A 17,866-nucleotide genomic window follows, 5' to 3' on the forward strand; every position below is an offset into this window, starting at 1 on the left:
GAGGCTGCGTCCTCAGAGATGTTACTTCATTAATCCACTGCTGAATGCTAACAAACACGCAACTGAGAGAAAACAAAGCAACCTTTTGTTAATTACATTCATCCCAATGTAGCTTTTCTTAGTAGAGGAGATAGGCTAACTCATGCCAGGCACGGCGTTCCTTTATTCCAGGCATCCGCCTGGGTGTATGATGAGGCCTATCCAGAAGAGTATCTTTCCATGAGAGCAGCAGCAAGCACAGCCAAATCGAGGGGAGTTAAAGGTTAGCATTAAGGCTTCTAAAGGACCCTGGCTCCCAGAAACAGCCATGAAACCTGCTCATTGAACCACATCCAACTGCCTTGGCTACCAGGCCAATGCCAAGAATGGGGTCATTACAGCGGTGTTCAGTCAAGTCCTGTTAGGCTAAACTTTCACAAGTGCTAAGCTCCTCCAATATAACTCTGGGGATTAGGCTGCTCTGAAGTGTGCAGAGACTAGCAGTCTCCTTCAGCTTTGACAATCTGGCCTGAACTGTGGGAGCTAAATCTTTTGGAAAAATTGGTCCCTGACTATTTTGCAGGTGCTGAGTACCATTATTTGAGCAGTCTTAATATCAGCATCCCCAAACATCATATGCAAATTTATAGCCATCAAGATAAATTTGATGGGTGTATACAGACACAAAAACTTTCAGCTTCCTTTTAGAAAAAAAGAAACCCAAATATGCACCAAAGCAAGAAGCACCACAAGCACTTCTGGTCCCTGGCCAGCTTTTAGATGCGTAGTACATATAGGAAGATACAGTCACAGCTCTGTCTTGATAACAATTCACTGGGTCAGGACCGAGTAGTTTCTACAAGTTATTCTACAAGAGTTTCCTCCATAGCTGTTCACAAATTCCCACCTGACTCAACATCTGCACAGGGGCATAGCTCAGCTTTCACATACTCCATGCACCTTCTTTACTTCAGCACAACCATCCTTCTCCACATGTTCTGCCTCCTGCGCTCATACTCAGCTGCACACACACAAAAAGAGATTGGTGACCCTGGTGTCTATGTTGCTGCTTTATGACACCGTGCCTGGAGCTGCCTTCTCCTCTCTCCACATGAAACTGTCAGGCTCCAGCACCTCTTCTGTGCTCCTGGTACAACACAGCCGCTCCGCTCTCCTGTCTTCGCTTCTCCCCTCATTTATGTGCAGCTCATTTGCACTATGCAAACATCTCCCAGTGGTGCACAAACGCTAACCCGTGAAATAAAATAAGTCTTTTGTCAGTTGTAACACTGAGTAGCAGTCTGATTTTAATGATGCTGAAAAATGTTAATTACCTCCCAGGGTGATAATTGCCCCCTGCTGAATGTATTTGTTTACCAAATCTCCTCCTCTTGTGCATGTTCATTAGACAGGCTGATAAAACACACAAAAATGCTGTGTGTATTCAGTGGGGTGGTAGAAGACCAGCTAAGTGTGGGGAGGCAGGGGAACTGTTTCTGCTAGGGCAAAGGGATGGTTAAATGCACATGATGTGCAGTGGAGTCTGGTCCATGAAATAAACGGTGAAGGGGTGGCCCTGCCACCTCTGCCACAGGGACACGTGGCTGAATTCGGGGCAGTTTTAGGCAGGCACTAGCTGACCACCAAGCCACCCCTTCTGGCAGCAAGGGACCTGGCGATGCTGGCAGGGTATTTCTGCAGGGCAGGAGTTCAACCCCTTCTAGGCTTCTTAGCAAGTGTTCATTGACTTGAAGGCCTGCATTTATACAGCAGTACTGCAGTGCTGCAGCCCTGGGGGGAACAGCAGCAGGTTTTTAGTCAGTAAGCTTTTGGCTCAAGCTGGTTATCTCTTTGGTTGTGGGTTTCTGAAGCTATCCTTTAAACCAGCTAAAATGTAACATAAGGGAGACATGCCATTTCTGTGAAGAATTATTTTAGATTCAAACAGTTCCTTATTCCTGTGATGATGAAGCCTCCCAAACTGGCACTCCTGTGTGTAACAGGACATTGGCAAAACAAGTCTAATGTACAGACACACAAGAAAACAACTGAAGATACCGGGAAATGCGATTGCTCTTTCATACCGACTATCCCCCCTCTTTGCTCGCTCGGCAGCTCTGTATTTCGGTAAGGCTTGGCTATTCCTTGGCTTTTAAGCGCCACCTGTTGAAACACGAAGCCACATGTCAGAGTCCAGCCCTGGGACACTTGCTGGTGTCATCAAATCATGTAGATCTGAAAACGCTGCTCAGACGGGAACTGGGGAAAAAAATCAAACCTGCAACAAACTAAACAGTGTTTCACTTCTTTATAGTCTCTGGTCCCAGAGAAGTTGGGGCAAGTGAAAGCAAAAGTCAGAGTTTCCAGGATTTCTTCATCATTAAAATGAAGTAGGCATCACTGTCCACAGAAGCACTGACTCCAGAGTAGTAGTTCAAAAATTCATCTTTTGTAACCTAAGGATGAGAAAAACAGTGTTTACAATGTGTGATGGCCATATACTGTGGCCCAAAGCAAGAAGTTTATGTAACACATCTCCGTATTTTGCAAATAATTCTTTTGCATCTTCCCGAGAAGTCTGATTTTTAGGTCAGACTGTCCTAATCTGACATTACGATGTATGGCTGCAGCAAGCTCTCAGACAGCATTTGGTCCAATGACACTGAGGTCAATGGATTGAGCTTCTTGCATTGGGAGACAGAGCTGTTGCTATGTGTTTGAAAAATGAATATAAGAAAAGTTATTCCAGTTATTGGTAAATATTGACTGTGTAACTTAGATGTCACAAGGAAATTAGGTTAGTCCAACATTAGCACCATCACCAAATGAATGTAAAAAGCCCCAAAAGTTAGTCAAGCATAAAAAATGAGAAACAAAGCAGAAATGCATTGGTGGAAATATCTAAAGGAATAAATCCATGCCACAAAGTCAGAGCTTCTCTAAAGCAATCTGCTATTTTTTTTTCCATAAAATGTACATAATCTGAAAGAAAAAAATCAGTACCCTTTGAATGCCAAAGTATCAGCTGAAAGTAAAAAACCCAATAAATTCCATCTTTTGGCAAAAACATCAAGTTTTCAACCAAAAAAAAAAGAACCGACCTATCTCTGGAAAATAAACATTGCTCACATTTTACCACAATCTCTACTTGTCCATAGAAAACTAGGCTTGAGTTAACTTTCACAAAACGTTGTGCTTCCTTTCTTTCTCATTTTTCCTGCTTGCCAAGACATTCAACAAAGTCTGGGCCCCATCCCCATTCTCCAGCTGCAGCTCCCTTTGGGATCAATGGCAATGTCGTAAGCTGGGATGAAGCCTGGGTCCAGGTTTCAGCAGAGACAGGGCTGTTGTACCTGGGGACAGCTGCAAACCTGTGAGCTGAAGCTTTTGCATCCTACAGTGTTCCCACCTCCCGCAGCCTCTCTTGGCGTAAGAGCTGAAGAGGTGGTAGAGCCGAATGAAATCACGGGGACTTCAAACTCAGCTGGGGCAAATCAGTACGGCCAGGGGCTGCTTCAAATACCAAGGCTGCTCTCAGCCACCTGGGGACTTGGTGTTATGTACAGCTCACCAGGAAACCTGCTTTCTGCTCACCCCTTCCTCCTGAGCTAGCTATGAGAAAGGATTTCTAGAGAAACAGGATGGGCTATAATCATAGTGAAAGTCATGGAAAGTGGGCAGGCACCAACAGCGGCAGGTTGCTCTTGGCGTTATCTGTTTTACCAGGGAAAGCTGAGCATGCTGCTGCTGCTGCTGCTGCTGTCCCAGTGTGGAGGATAGGAGCTGGGAGGCAGAAATAACCAAAATCACCAGCCTTGCTTCTCCTGCCAGCTGGTGACAGCAGAGGCCCAGAGCCCAGCTCCGGGATGGCAAAGCTCTGCTCTGCCCTTGCGACTGCAGAGGTTTGGGGCAGTACCGTGTAAAAGCTGCCACATAAAGGCAAGTCAGCTTTCATACAGCAATGTGCGGAGGAGACCAACAAAATTAATCAGGTCAGTGAATATACCTTGTGGTCTAATTTCAAGAATATATGCCAATGAGTGAGGCTTGCATTAAAACTCTGTTGCTTGAGCAACGGATCTATGCAAATCTACACTGTGGGAGAGAACATGAGCTGAACAACAGCTCTGGACCACATCAAGCCAAAAATTTTCCCCTCAGGACAAAAAACATGAAGCCACAGAAGTACACAAGGGCCAAAACCAGAATGCATTAAGGGATGCTGCAGGAGTGCCGCCTTTCCCCAGGGAACACGCCAGAGGGAGAGGCTGTCCCCTGCCTCTCTGCCCCCATGCCTTGTGCTCTCTCGGAAGCGGGGTCACAGAGGTAGAGGTTGGAGCAGAGTTTGGGGGAGGTATCAGGGAGCCTTTTCCCTCTATGAGGGACCGCAGGTTTCCACCAGTATTTTTGGAGCATGGTCCTGGCGCTGCCTGGCAGGGGGGGCAGAGCTCAGCCCTGACAAGGCGCTGTGCCACCCGGCAGGCTGGAGGTCAAGGTGCAGGCAAAACCTTCGCCTCTGGTATTGGCCCACAGTGCCGCAGACTCAGATGTTCCTAGGGTTTATGCCATCCTGTTTAGCATCTGTAGCACAATCAGAAAGAAGAAATAGTGCTTCGAACATGAAGCACCAACCAAGATCTGACAACCTTGATGGTAGCGCCAGATACGATCGCGTGCATTGCCACCTATCTCCCAGTATCTGCCTTGTGCGCTGTGCAACCACAGACTGGCAGGACAGCCTGCATTGCCATCTATCTCTAGCATCTGCTGGGTCTGTAACCAGCACACAGCAGCCCGCAGCTGAACATGGGTGCTTGAGCTTCATTTTTGGCTCTCCCAGATCACAGTTCAGCAGCCTTAGCAGACAGGGACAGTGAAGTACTAAAGGGTGGCTCTGGGCACCCGCTGTTAGCCCTGATATTCCTTCATGTCTGGTTCAAATCCCTTTAATTTGCCTTTTACCTCTGCAAAGTGCTTCCACTGAATCTCAGGTGTGTGTGTGCCCAGTGTGTCATTATGTTGTCTGAAAAGCAGATTTGTTTCCTGGTGTACAACGAGCCAATAATCACACTCAGGAGAGACGTTATTTATTTCATATTTGTGCAAAGACTGACTCTAGGTGGTAATTCCACAAAGCTAGCACACCACACCAAAGAAAAACAATGTATTTATTGTTACATGATTAGTAAAAACCCACCTAAATTTACATTCAATGGTTAGTTGGAGAATTGAAGTGCTCTCACCTACTATTGGTCAGTTTTATTTAAATTAGCCTTGCTTGCTATGTAAATTAGCACACATGCTCCTTGCAGGTGTCGGGGGGCAAGTCCTTCCAGCCTTGAATTGAGTTAGTGGTCGCAATCTCCCCGTGCCACCTTTACCGCTCTCCTAGTTTATGCTTCTTTAGCAATTATCTGGCCTCTGGCACCTTCTGGAGCGGGATGTTTCTTTTTATCAGTCACATCCTACATTTCTTAGGTCCAATTACCCTTAACATTTATTTTCTCTCTGGCAGACCTTGAGTATTCTTGCCAAGTTGGTAATGTACATGAAGCATCCTCAAAACACCAGGGCTTAACTGTTCCAGGGTGTCCTTTTACACTACGAATGCCAGCTGTGTGCCTTTCTGATTACAGCCTTACTTGTTAATTTGATATATACAAAATACCTCTTGCACAAAATAGTCAGACTATTCTAAATCTCTGGGTAATTCTCCAACAATTATGGCTGCATATCTCCTAGTAGAGATTTTCCTACCTAGCAGTCGATGCAATGGCTGTGTTTGTTCCATGAATTTGCACACATATTAATCAAATGACCTTTCTTACAGCACAGATTCCAATTTGCATTCTACAGTATCTAATTACAAGTAAAAAAATCACATGTTATTCTTTCCCAGATTATTTCTTTTTCCTGAAAGCACTGTGCCTTTTCTGCAGTTACAAGTTTTTACTCAGATTGCTCCAGGACCAACGTTGTTCCCACAGAAGTGAAAGGAAACTTTGGCACCGACTTTGAAGGAATCTGAAACCAGCCCTTGGAAACACACCCCGTACAAATTTTAAAATGAGTGCATTGTGAAAAACATCCTCCTGATGCTGAGAAACGTGTCCAGCGAGCGACGAGGTCTGCACGCATGCAGACCCAAAGAGCTGGGAGCCGCTCTGAAGGCACCAGGCTGCGGCTCTCACCCGCCGGGTGGGTGCTGAGCCCTCCCAGCAGGACAAGGGTGCTTGAGCTCTCCTGCTTCACATCCTTCAGGTGCCCACGCAAAACCCCGTTAGTCAAGCTCAGTGCAGAAATCTCACCCTGGAGCACTGAGCTCTCCCCAGCTGTCACAGGCTCAGGCTAAGGCTCCTGGAGGCTGGTGAAAAGGCTTCTGCTGGTTTTAAAAAAGTGTAGTTGCTTCCAGTACCACTCCTCCCTTCCAAAAAGGTGTATTGCACTTGGGATTAAGTAAAATTGGAAAGTATTAGCACTGCAAAGACAAACTGTTTGCAGTTATTCAGATTAAAACTTCCACTGCACTTGATTAAATGTTAGCACAACAGATCGCTGTGGGGTGTGAAGACAGGAGATAGCATGTCAGAAGGAAACAGTTTTTTCATTTTGTGATTCTCACAGTCCATTCACATTAATTTCTCTTTATTTGAAACACAGAAGACAGATAACACAATACCTTATTGTGGAGTCAATTAATAAATGAGAAATAAATGGATTCTACTCAAGCTGCCAGGACACGTACAGCCTCTATTTGATAGTAAGTTTGTTTTTCATATAAGGTATGTTGGCACTTCAGTAGCATTGCAGTACATAAAGGCTCTTCTTATGATCAATGGCAATCATAAAGAGACTCTTTCCACCAGTTTCCAGTGTCAGCCAGTATGCAAGTTTCTGGAGGCTTACAGATCAAAGAAGATAACTGAGTTTGCACAGCCTTTGCTAAGGAATTTCAAGCAGCTATTGCTTGTACCGAGATCACAGCCGGACAAAACAAAAGCAGAGTTTGCACAGGACCAGAGCAGCAAGCACTCAGGACTTCAATGTTTGAACTGTTAGCAGCCCAGGCTAAGTAAGACCTGAGACTTCAACAGTCAAGCTCTTTTGAAAGTCCAGACTATAACCTATACTGTTTTCGGTTGGCTGCCAGCCTGAAACGGAGCAAATGCAGCCATACACAAGCCACTTAGTCTTTGCTACAGCAGCAGCATCTCAGTCTGGGAGAGCAGTACAATGATGTGAGAGAAGCAGAAAGAAGAAGACGAAAGAAAAAGAGAAAGGAATCAAGGCAGGACTAATTAGACAGCACCCCCACCCCCTTCTTTTTTCTTTCCCTTCTTTTTTTTTTTTTTTTACAGTTTCTTTTGTGCACCATTTCCCCACTCTCTGTATGGGGAAAGAACAGAAGATCTCAGAACTGAGACAGCCTCATTGGTGTGACCAGAAGGGCAGGTTCCAATCCTTTTTTCAGCATCAGAAACAGAAGATGACAAGACAAGAATGTTACAAGTTTTTGAGTTCCCAGAAAGTTCCCTGAAGGCATAGCTTGATCATAAGCCAGTATAAATACAAAAAATAGTAAGCAACTTTTGATGTAGGTGTGTAGAGACAACAGCTACCAGAGCAGTAAATGTTCCAGGAACAGTGAGAAGAACATACTGTAACACACATATGCCCTTTAAAGAAAAATATTAGTGACATCATCTCACAGTACAAAAAGAAAGAAATCAAAGGAGGGGAAAAAAGGTATAAGCAGGCCCACAGAGGTTTGAAACAAGGCATGCCTAGGAAAGATGCCTGTATGCTGAGTTGTAAGCCAGGGAGAAAACAGAGCTTTAAAGAGCATTTTACATTTATTCTGGTCTGTGCCTCCCCTTCTTGACTTGTTTCTCCCTCCAGCCTCCCAGCACTGGGAACTCATGTGTTCCCAGCAGAGAGCTGAGCAGCTGCTCTGTCCCACAAGTGAGACCCAAGAAGCCAAGAGATGCTGCAGTGCTACAGGCGAGAGGGCAATGTGACCCTCCTGGGACAGGCTTCCTCACATTTACAATAGTCTGCCCCAGACCACCACCCTTCCAGAATGTTTCGGTTTCCCCCTCTTGCATCCTCTGTCAAACAGAGGTGTCTCTAACACTGGAGGAGGGGGCACGTTCAGGAGCCACGGGGAGATACTGCGGATGTCTGAGAAGAAAGGAGCAGCTTGCCTCAGAAAAGACAAGACATGTCAGGGATGCAGGGAGGAAAGCGACAGATCTGCAGAGTGGCTGGATACCAGATCTGCTCTCTGATTATGCTCTGATCCCCTGAGGCTTAGCCTACTGAAGCATCTGGGAATTATTTCTGCAGATTGACTGTAATTGGCACAGTTACTGCAAGCTGTTATGCAAAATGAGAGTGTTGTTGTGCATATACTTAATCATGGGAACCTACAAAAGGTGGAAGTAAAGTCTTGCTCCTTTAATCATATGATCAGAGTTTCCAAGCATTCTTCATCATGATGATAAAATAGACATCTGTGTCTATTGAAGCGCTGACTCCTGCATAGTAGTTCATGAACTCTTCTGTTGTGACCTGAGACAGAAGGATTTAAAATAGGAAAATGAATGTTGTTTTTTTCTTAATGCTGTACGTCAAAACCACACATTGAGATGAACTCTAAATAAAACTTAGCACCTGCTGTTTCATGTTGTTGCTAGTGAAAAGGAATCCAACATGAAGAATGAGGAAGCTGAAAATTTGCGTAAGTTCACTTCTTTATTAGAAATAAGAGCTCTTGTCCTCCAGGAACCCTTGGATGGAAATGAAACATGCGGAGTTAAACTAACCTTACCAGGAACTGAAGTTAAAATCAGTGCCGCCTAAGAAGACAAATGTTTTAATGCATTTTTTTCCAGGGATGTTATAATCTCGTTCTTTGCATTATTATTAATAAAAGCGGATGAGCTTTCTGGTGCAAACCAAAGATAGCTAGGAGCTTTATATCCACCTACTAAAAAGAAAATATCATTGCTCTAAACAGGTCTTGCATAAAGAAGCGAACATTCTTTCAAATACCTAAGATTTTTTAATACCTTTCATGGCTATTTTGAGGTTGAATTGGTTTTAAAATTACCATTAAAAAAAAAATCAGATTAGCAGATACAAACAGTTCATCTCTTGTGATGCCTAAACTCTTGAACTTTATATGTCATTCTTTGAATAAACATCATGTAGGAAAATATTTGCTCCTACTGTGTTGTGCATTCGAGAGCTAAATAAAACATGACAATGGGGAGAAGTGAACACTGTACACTTTCCTACCGTCAGGAGCCCATTACAAGCTTTGCTGAGCCTGCCTATTTCAGAGGCATCCAGCAAGATGACAGTGAAGATGACCATTCTAGCAGATGCGTAGCCTTGAGGCACTTCTGCTGAAAACATGTTAGGTGTTTAGCTCATACCAGTGTCATTATTGACCTCTGATTCAGACACAGGAAAGTCACATTCAGTTCTCAGAAGAAACCGCAATTGGGCGGGCTAATGCGAGGATTGCTGAACAAGAGGTGGCTGCTCAGAGTAACTTTTCTATAAGCTCAAACACTGCAGTATTTATGAGGTAGAAGGCACTGAACTTGTCAAGGATCATTCTGGGGCCTCATTTAATGTGTTCGTGTATGACCTCAGCACAAAAAGCGGGGACATTTTGCTTGAGGTTTGCAAGATGTCACCACTGCTGCAGAGAAGGAAGGGGACAACTCATGCAACTGGTACCTCTGAGGATGACAGAACAGAAAAAGGGATGAAATCCAGCTCTACCAAGTGCAAAGTCATGCCCAAGGGAAATAAAACCCATCACCTCCCTACAAACTGAGAGCCCGCCTGCTGGAAACAAAGCAAGTGGAGGATTTGGCTTTAGTAGCCAGCCATTAGACAGGTAGGAGCCACCAGTGTAGTGCAGCCATGAAAACCCAGGTGCAACCTCAGAAGTGCAAAGTGTTAAAGACATTCCACAAAGCGCTGATGAAACCTTATCTAGTTTGTTATTATAAACAGCTCAGACTAAGAATATCACCATGTGAACAGCAGAGATCCACCATTCCTCTGAGTTGGTCAGACACATGTAAGTTCAGACCAGAGAAGTTTGCAGACGTACAACAAGGGGAAGCAAAGCATGTTTGGCTCAGAAACGGTTACAAAGCAGATGCATAAGTCCATCACAGAAGGTGCCAGGCTTTGCACCTGCACCGGAGAGTCGTGGCAGAGGGCAGGAAAGGCTCCCAGCCCTGCCTCAGCTCATGGCTCCTCAGGGCATATGGCTTGTGGCAGCTCCCCCAACCCCAACCTCCCTCCAATTCTCTGCGGATAAATCTATCCCTATTATGGACTGATTTCCAAGTCAAGTGTCTCAGTAAAGGCACGCACCGGAGAGGTGCTAACTGTAAAGTATTGCACATACTAGGGAACTTGCTTTTGAACTGGATCCTGGTATTTATCCTCCTAAGAAGTGAAAAATTCTCCAATTTGCGTGGATCTTAAAAATCAGCTATCGTGTGGGTTAGTCTGAAGATATACTTAAGAATAACCTATAAAAGTAGAGCATTAAGGCTACAAGCCTGTAAATGCAATCTTATGTCTACCCTTGCACCTCCTGCAGAGCCCCTTTGCCTCCGAATGCATAAGCAAGCTTTGCTAACAGACCTACACAGAGGTTATGCATCCATTTTACTGTCCCCCATAAATGTGACACAAATGCATGTTTGGTACTGCAATCACTCTCACATTTAATAATTTAAATCAAATGCTGAGTCAGATGGTGATTTCATGGCTTCACATGAGGTGTTTCACTTACCTTCCCATCTTTGTCATAGGGTGAATCAAAATTATCCAGAAAGGCCCTAAAAACTTGATCTTCTGTCCAGTCTCCATTTTGGTATTTGGGATGATGCTTTGCATTATACACCCCCCGTAAGTCTTCAATTGTTATGACACCATCTCCAGTCTTATCTAACTTCCTAAACGCCTGCATGATGATCTCTTTTCTTGCATTCGACATGGGAGGCTGTAAAGAAATATTAACAGAATCATTTTATTTCTGCCAACTACTTGCCTCATTCCAAATTCAAGTAACGGCTGTTGTTAATACTAAACCTATTTCAAGGTTTAGTATTAACAAGGTTTAGTTGGGACAACAAACTGCTGACAGTCTACACTGTCCGTGAGCTAGGGAGGGCAATGTATCACCAAAAAAGCAGTGTGATTTAGACTTTTCAGTGTCTAAAAATATGGTAGTAAATGGACAATAAGAGAGAAAATGCTATCAAGAACACTTTTCTATTCTACCCATTTTAAATATTTCTAATAAGAAATTACTAATTACTCTAAGCACTAATTATTTTCTTTCTTAATTGTTTAGACTTCAGCAGAGCAAAGAGGCTCCAACCAAAATCAGTCACACTGTGGTTGATTAGAGAAAGCCACCACTGGATTAGTTCATGTTATAAGGAGGTGCACCATAAAATGACAAACAAAGAAGTGAGATTAATGGACTGAACCACATAGGTACCCAGGTTGCAATATAGGAATTTAGGTACCCAAATCAAGGCAGCAATTCATAAAAAAAAAATCACAGCCATTTTTTTACAACTATTCTATTCTACTCTATTCTATTCTATTCTATTCTATTCTATTCGCAAGGAGTCTTACGCCCTGCCAATAAATTGCAGAGACGTGTTGGCTTCTGAGTTCTCTCATCCACAGACGTGTTCTTTAGGGTGATTTTATCCTTTAACATATTCAGATGGAAATAGAATATTTTAACTTCTCAAGAGTTACTGACTTTTTAAATAGAGCTGAGACTTTGCTAGTTACTAAGGTGAACAAAAGTGCTGTGTTTCATGTTCAGCTAACGACAAATCAGAGCTTTTTCTCCATTTAATGGAGAAATAACACTAATAACTAATAATTAACTAATAACATATATTCCCAGACTTACTCTCAGTGTAATAAGAAATTCATCAAAATCAATTGTTCCACTGCCATCTTTATCAAATATCCGGAAAATCGCTTGTGCTTCTTCCTTGTCTATCATGACAGCATAATCATTTAGTCCTTTCACAAACTCTTTGAAATCAAGGGTCCTGTTGTTGTCATCATCCATAATGCGAAATACTCTGTGGAAAATGTGCAATTTGAGGAGAATGCATAGGATAAGTTGGAGAATGCTGCAGCAGTTTAGCACAGTGCCAGAGCACATGGATACCATACTGAGGTAACATTTCCCCTTTGTACAGTCTTCTGAGAAAAAAAATAAAAGAGCGAGGAAAAAAAACCAAAAAACAACCCTCCCATACACTTATTGACAGCAGAGATTACTTGCTTTGATTGAGCGCCTGAATATTACACAGCTGAATTTCAATGAGGTGAAGGCTGCCTGAATCGAAGGAGTCTTCCTATTTATACATTGGGCGGTCTAAAAGTTGGCTGTGTAGATGAAGTTCCAGCTGCTCACCTAGGATCCCCCTGTGCTTTATGGGGCCCGGGAGGGGTTTTGGGGTGTGAAGCATCTCCCCTTTCCTAGCGGTGCAGTGACCCACACTCTCAGGGTGACTGCAGAAGGAGTCTAGATGCCTCCCATAAACTAGACAGCTAATAGACCATTACACATAAGGGAACCACACCCCAAAGGAAAGGAAGCACAAAGTCCCCAGTATTGAGAAAATTATAGAAAATACCAAAGAGAGAGATATGGTTTATGTTCCCCCTCACTCCCTGGCATTAGTTGTTCTGGGTTGCAAGGAAGCACCTTCCTCTGAGGGATTCAGAGTCCTCGGTCCTTCAACAGGCAAGCAGGTCAGTCCTGTCTCTCAAAACACAGGAGCCCCAAGCCCAGGCTCTGTGGGTGGTGGCATTTGCATTGGAACCAGGAAACCCAAGTTTTGGTCCCTGCTTAGCCCATGAGCCTCCTGCAGCTAAAACTATCAGGCTGAATACTGGATTTGACTTCTTAGACTCACCTGCCAAGTCCTTTGATGCCTGCAGATCCCCTCGCTAAACACTGCAGGCGAAGTCTTTCTACAGGGTCGGTGGTTTTAGAGAGGTTTCTTTTGGCCTGGATTGCCATCTCTCGGTCATGCCTTGCTGTGCCGGGCATCTGGAAGACCAAAGTGCTCGTACGGCGTTGATTTGCATACTCAAGGCAGAGTCCTGGAACATGCTTTAGTATATGGAGCACCCCAAACCCCTCACTTGCAAGGTGCTGGCAACTCTCTCATGAGGACTTGTTCTGACCCTTGATTTCGTTTTCCTTATATCCTTCTATGGGAAAGGGAAACTGCCAATATGGGCCACCAACCCTGAAAGGAGAGCTCATCCAACCACCCTGTGATTAACCCAGAGGCAAGTATGAAAGTGTGGGTAAGAATTTGCTGCCTGCAGTGTACAAACACAGTGAAAACTGGTGGACACATCCATGAGAGCACTGCTGCCTCCACATCCCCAGCAGCCCTGCCGAGCCGCCTCAGCCTGGCCAGGTTTGCAGTTAGCATTTGCCCACAGGTAGAGCTGTGACAGCAAAAATTGTCCCAGGTGAGGACCTTTTCCTTACATTTGCTTTTGCTCCACCGTAGTCTTAATTCTCCAGAGCAGGGCTTTCTCCCATTGCATGTCTGAGCAATGGTGATCACCCCGAGACCAGACCTTGCCTACAAATGACAGCTCGTACTATTTTAACGTAACTGCGGAACACATTAATTCCCCAAACTTGCACAGCATTTAGCACCCCAGGATTTCAGGACTCTGCCAAGAGTCACATAAGCCTTCCACCTTCCCTCAGAGGAAGCCAGTGGAACAAAAAGTGGGAAAACCAGCCCATGGACTTGCAGCACTGCAAGAGCAACCACCAAGAACAGCACGGCCGGGATGGCAGAGGGTCGGTCCTTCTCACACAGGGATTATTTGTGTGTGCCTAGTGCTAAAAGCACCAGGGCTGCCCATGCCCATACTGACATTTTAGGGGCACATTGAATCCTGGCTCCTGGGCACATGCTCAGGGCCATGACTGCCTGGCTGCTGGGTCTGCAGATCATGAAGGCCCCCAAAATATTTTCCAGCCTTTAAAGCATCACAAGACCCCGCGGCATGAAAGAGTCACAGAATGGCTGGGCTGAGTTACAGCAGAGCTTTTCACTCAGAGGGCATTTGGTGCTTTGCTGTGGGTGCTCTGGGATGGGGAGATGAAGAAGGTGCGCAGCCCTGTGAAGCATCGTCAGTGCACGTTGCACTTCCAATCTCATTGTCATTGCACGTGCAGAAGTGAGAATTAAAACGGTCAGACAAAGCTTCTGAGAAACATGGAATTAAACTGTTCCATCTCAACTACTCCACTTCTGTCTACAGAGCATTGGCTATAGCAGCTGGTAATGTCGCATGTGCTGACTTTTGAAACCGCTTCAGACAACAGCAGCTGGGCTTGGAAAAACAGAAAAATTAAATGTTTTTCTTCACCCCAAATGGTTTCAGTACTAGCTTGTTGTAGCAGTCTAGAGTGGGGGAAAAGGGACCATTTCAGCTTTTACTTCAGCCAGCTTCAGCCAGAATGAGCAAAGTTCTTCTGGGAACTCATTAACAAGTGACCAGAAAGACATTACAGCTATGTGAGATCAGCAGTCAAAAATGTTTTCTGCAAACAATGCCCTGTCCTTAAGGGGCGATGTTTAGCTGGTAAGAATATAAAATGCAGTGAAGCTACGCAAGCACACTGCAAACAGTATTTGCATTATATAATTATGTACTATAGCTTATATAAAGCCTATGCAACTATATACAGAATGCATAACGCATGCATAGCACTGTGCAGTATGCCTCTATACTACGTTATGTATTTATATAGATCTATAAACAGTGAGACCAATGATGACATAATTCATCTCCACTGCACGCTGCAAAAGTCTACACAAACACACACCATGCAAAGAGTGCAGTAGCTCTTTGCCTTGGGTTCAGTGGAGGCATTTCCAGTAAACTGCAATCCACATCAAATAATCATTGCAGAGAAGTTCATGAATTGAGGCTAGGGAGGGATCATCTGATATGGTATCTATTATGATCTCCTGTACCTCAGTAAAAGCCACTGAAACTGGCCAATCCCCAGTTATCTCTGCAGTAAGTACAAAGTTTGCTCTACACCTACAGGAATTTCTAGGTGTGAACTCACCATCTCTAGGCTAAGTTGTTCCAGCATTGAATAATTTTCTTTTTAAAATATGTTCTTTGTTTCTAGTCTGAAGTACCCCCATCATCAGATGCTGTTTTACTTTCTTTTACTATATTAAAGAGCTACCTATTAAAAATCTGTCCAGATGTGAACATTTGAAGATCCCTTTCAAACCCTCTTTGGCTAAGTGATTAGACAGAGCATAGGACTCTTGCTACAAAATGAGTCTCCAGATGTTAGACAATTCTGCTGTTGTTCCTGAACTTTTCCAGTTTTTTCTAGTGTTCTTTTTGAAGTGGGACAGAGCACTCTAATAATCTTACTAATACCATTGGCAGAGATACTCCCTTTTTTCCTCCATGTATCATGGTTAAAAACACTAATAGTAAATATTTCTGCTGCTCATAGCAAATCTCCATTCTCTGTAATGTTCAATAACAAAATCACGAACACCATGTTGTTATACAAAACTCAGCAATTAAAGTCTATTTGTAAAGTGATCGCACTTACACATTACTCTAAAGCCTCTTAGACATTACCTGGCTTCCTGTGTCACATAGCAGTATGCGTTTGAAAATCCTTTCTATACATTCAATAAATACAGAAAACCAGTTATATAGAAACCCTACTACATACAAGCCTGGTCCATAGTAACACATCTACTACTTCCCTATTTCTGTTGACTGCTGGTTTAAGCTAGAGGTAAACTCTTCCTAGGCTGTTAAGAATACTGCATTGTAAGAAAACAGATTCTGAATCAGAGCAAGGATGGAGGAGTCACAGTGATTCAAATGCTGTCTCCTCTCTTTTCGTTTTGCTTTTGTCCCTTTTTGGATAATGTGAAGTAATTAAAAATACAGTCAGGATTTCCTGAATATAACAGTTCTCTATATACCTTACAAATGTGTTATGTATTAATAACCATTAATAAAATAAGAAAAGGTCATAGCCATAATTTTGCATGTTTTTAATTGTTATATATCTTCCAAGATCATCAGCTGTCTCCCCTGGTGAAATGAAAAAGGGGCTGGTTAAATTAATTCTGAATGCTATAGAGTTTTGTTTTGCATAACAGCCTGGGCTATGAGCAATTACAATACTCCACATTCTCAGCATTGTTTGTTTCTATGGGCAATGTTGTGTTGTGCAGGTTGAACAGAAATGACTGCATTTCTTCTTAACAAATACAAACACGGAAATTTTGGGTTGGGATTTTCCAGAAGAACCTTAGGCTGTTCAGCAACCAGTCCCCTTTGCATCCCTCTAAACCTGAGGCTTAAACATGGGAAGAGTCAGATTTAATCTAAGCTCAGCACCATTCGTTTATACGTTATCCTTAAACTGAGCCCAAGAGCCTCCTGTGAAAATCCTGAAAAACACCCCAGTGTGGCAGGCAAAAACCCATACTAGCCTCTGGATTATCACAGGCTCCTGAAAGCCCCTGCTCTGGCCAAACGTGTGTCACACACCACCCCTGAGCAGAAGATTTCAGAGTCTGGGAATAGACTAAGTGGCCTAGACCAATTGCACACATTTGGTTTATTCCTAATAATTTCACTGAATTATTAAAAGCATGAAAACTGCGTGAGTATCTGGCAACCATCTAAACATCTCCTTAAAAATCTGGCTTCCCAGCCCCACTGATCCCTCTGTTGCAGCCTTCCCTCTGCCTCTCCACCATCCCCAGCATCATCCAGCTCCAATCTTCTGGCAGGGGGGGCATTACTGTTCTTGCTATTTTGCAGATATAGATATAGATATAGTGCATATATATATTATGCAAATTATGTATATAATGATGTATGCATATTATAAAAAAACCCTACTCTTGGCTGAACTGCAAGTTCAACTGATTGGAGAAGCTTACTGCAAGCTAGCAAACAAGAGAGGAAATCCTTTACCTGCGATGCTATCCTGCACCCGGGCTTCCCACCCAGGACCTGGGAGGTGTTGGGGGGCTGGGACGGCGCTGTGCCCCACCTGCCTCCCCGATCCCTCCCGGGATCTGGCTGGGCTCAGGCGGCAAGTGGAGGGGATGCAGGGCCGCGGGCTCACTGCAGAGCTTCCTTGTTCATCTCCGTTTACTTGTTTACACACCCGGCTGCCTTGTCCCCCCCCTGCTTTTTTGGGAGGCCTGGAGTTTACCAGACAGTCTCCAAGGTGACACTGGTGGCTGGGGCTGGCCCAACCTGCAATTACTCTGCTTCCCTGAGCGATTGCTGCTAGGTTGCAAAAGTCCTTTTATTTAATCTCTTTTTAAATCAATGCCTTCCTTCTCCTCTCTACCCACATGAGCTGGGGGGGAGAGACTGTGAGACACCTCGTGCTGCCCCTCACCGCGACGCCTGGGGATGCTTGCAGGAGGGTGCAGTGTCGCCATGCCAGCGTTGGTCATGGCTATGTTTTGATAACAGGGTTCTCTGCTCCATAGTTGATAGGATTGAAAAAACTTGCCGGTTCAATCCTTTACTCAAAACACAATAGGAGAAAATGAGCAAAAGCCTGTTGACTGTGTTTCACAAAAAAACAAGTTCCTGGCTTAGTTTTGTTCCTGCTGATTAATTGCCATTTTGAAGACCTGCTGGTGGTAAGAACCTTTGGGGACACGCTGAGATTGTGTTCATTTGCAGCAAAAAGAAAACTGAAAAGGTTAAACACCCACATGATGAAGAAAAATTGCTTGCTGCCTAGACACAG

At 44.0% G+C, this 17,866-nt stretch overlaps 1 protein-coding gene across 1 annotated transcript; it reads right to left on the reverse strand.

Moving 5' to 3' along the window:
* Positions 1-8,378: 8,378 nt before the first annotated feature.
* CAPSL (calcyphosine like) lies at positions 8,379-17,252 on the reverse strand. The gene is made up of 5 exons (XM_075020414.1): positions 17,071-17,252; positions 12,972-13,108; positions 11,951-12,128; positions 10,808-11,017; positions 8,379-8,550 (listed from the first exon to the last, which is right to left on the reverse strand). Exons 2-5 carry the CDS (start codon positions 13,106-13,108, stop codon positions 8,449-8,451), a joined length of 627 nt encoding a protein of 208 aa, XP_074876515.1. The 5' UTR covers positions 17,071-17,252; the 3' UTR covers positions 8,379-8,448.
* Positions 17,253-17,866: the final 614 nt, after the last annotated feature.

Source organism: Buteo buteo, chromosome Z (assembly GCF_964188355.1).
Source record: "Buteo buteo chromosome Z, bButBut1.hap1.1, whole genome shotgun sequence".
Classification (NCBI taxonomy): domain Eukaryota; kingdom Metazoa; phylum Chordata; class Aves; order Accipitriformes; family Accipitridae; genus Buteo; species Buteo buteo.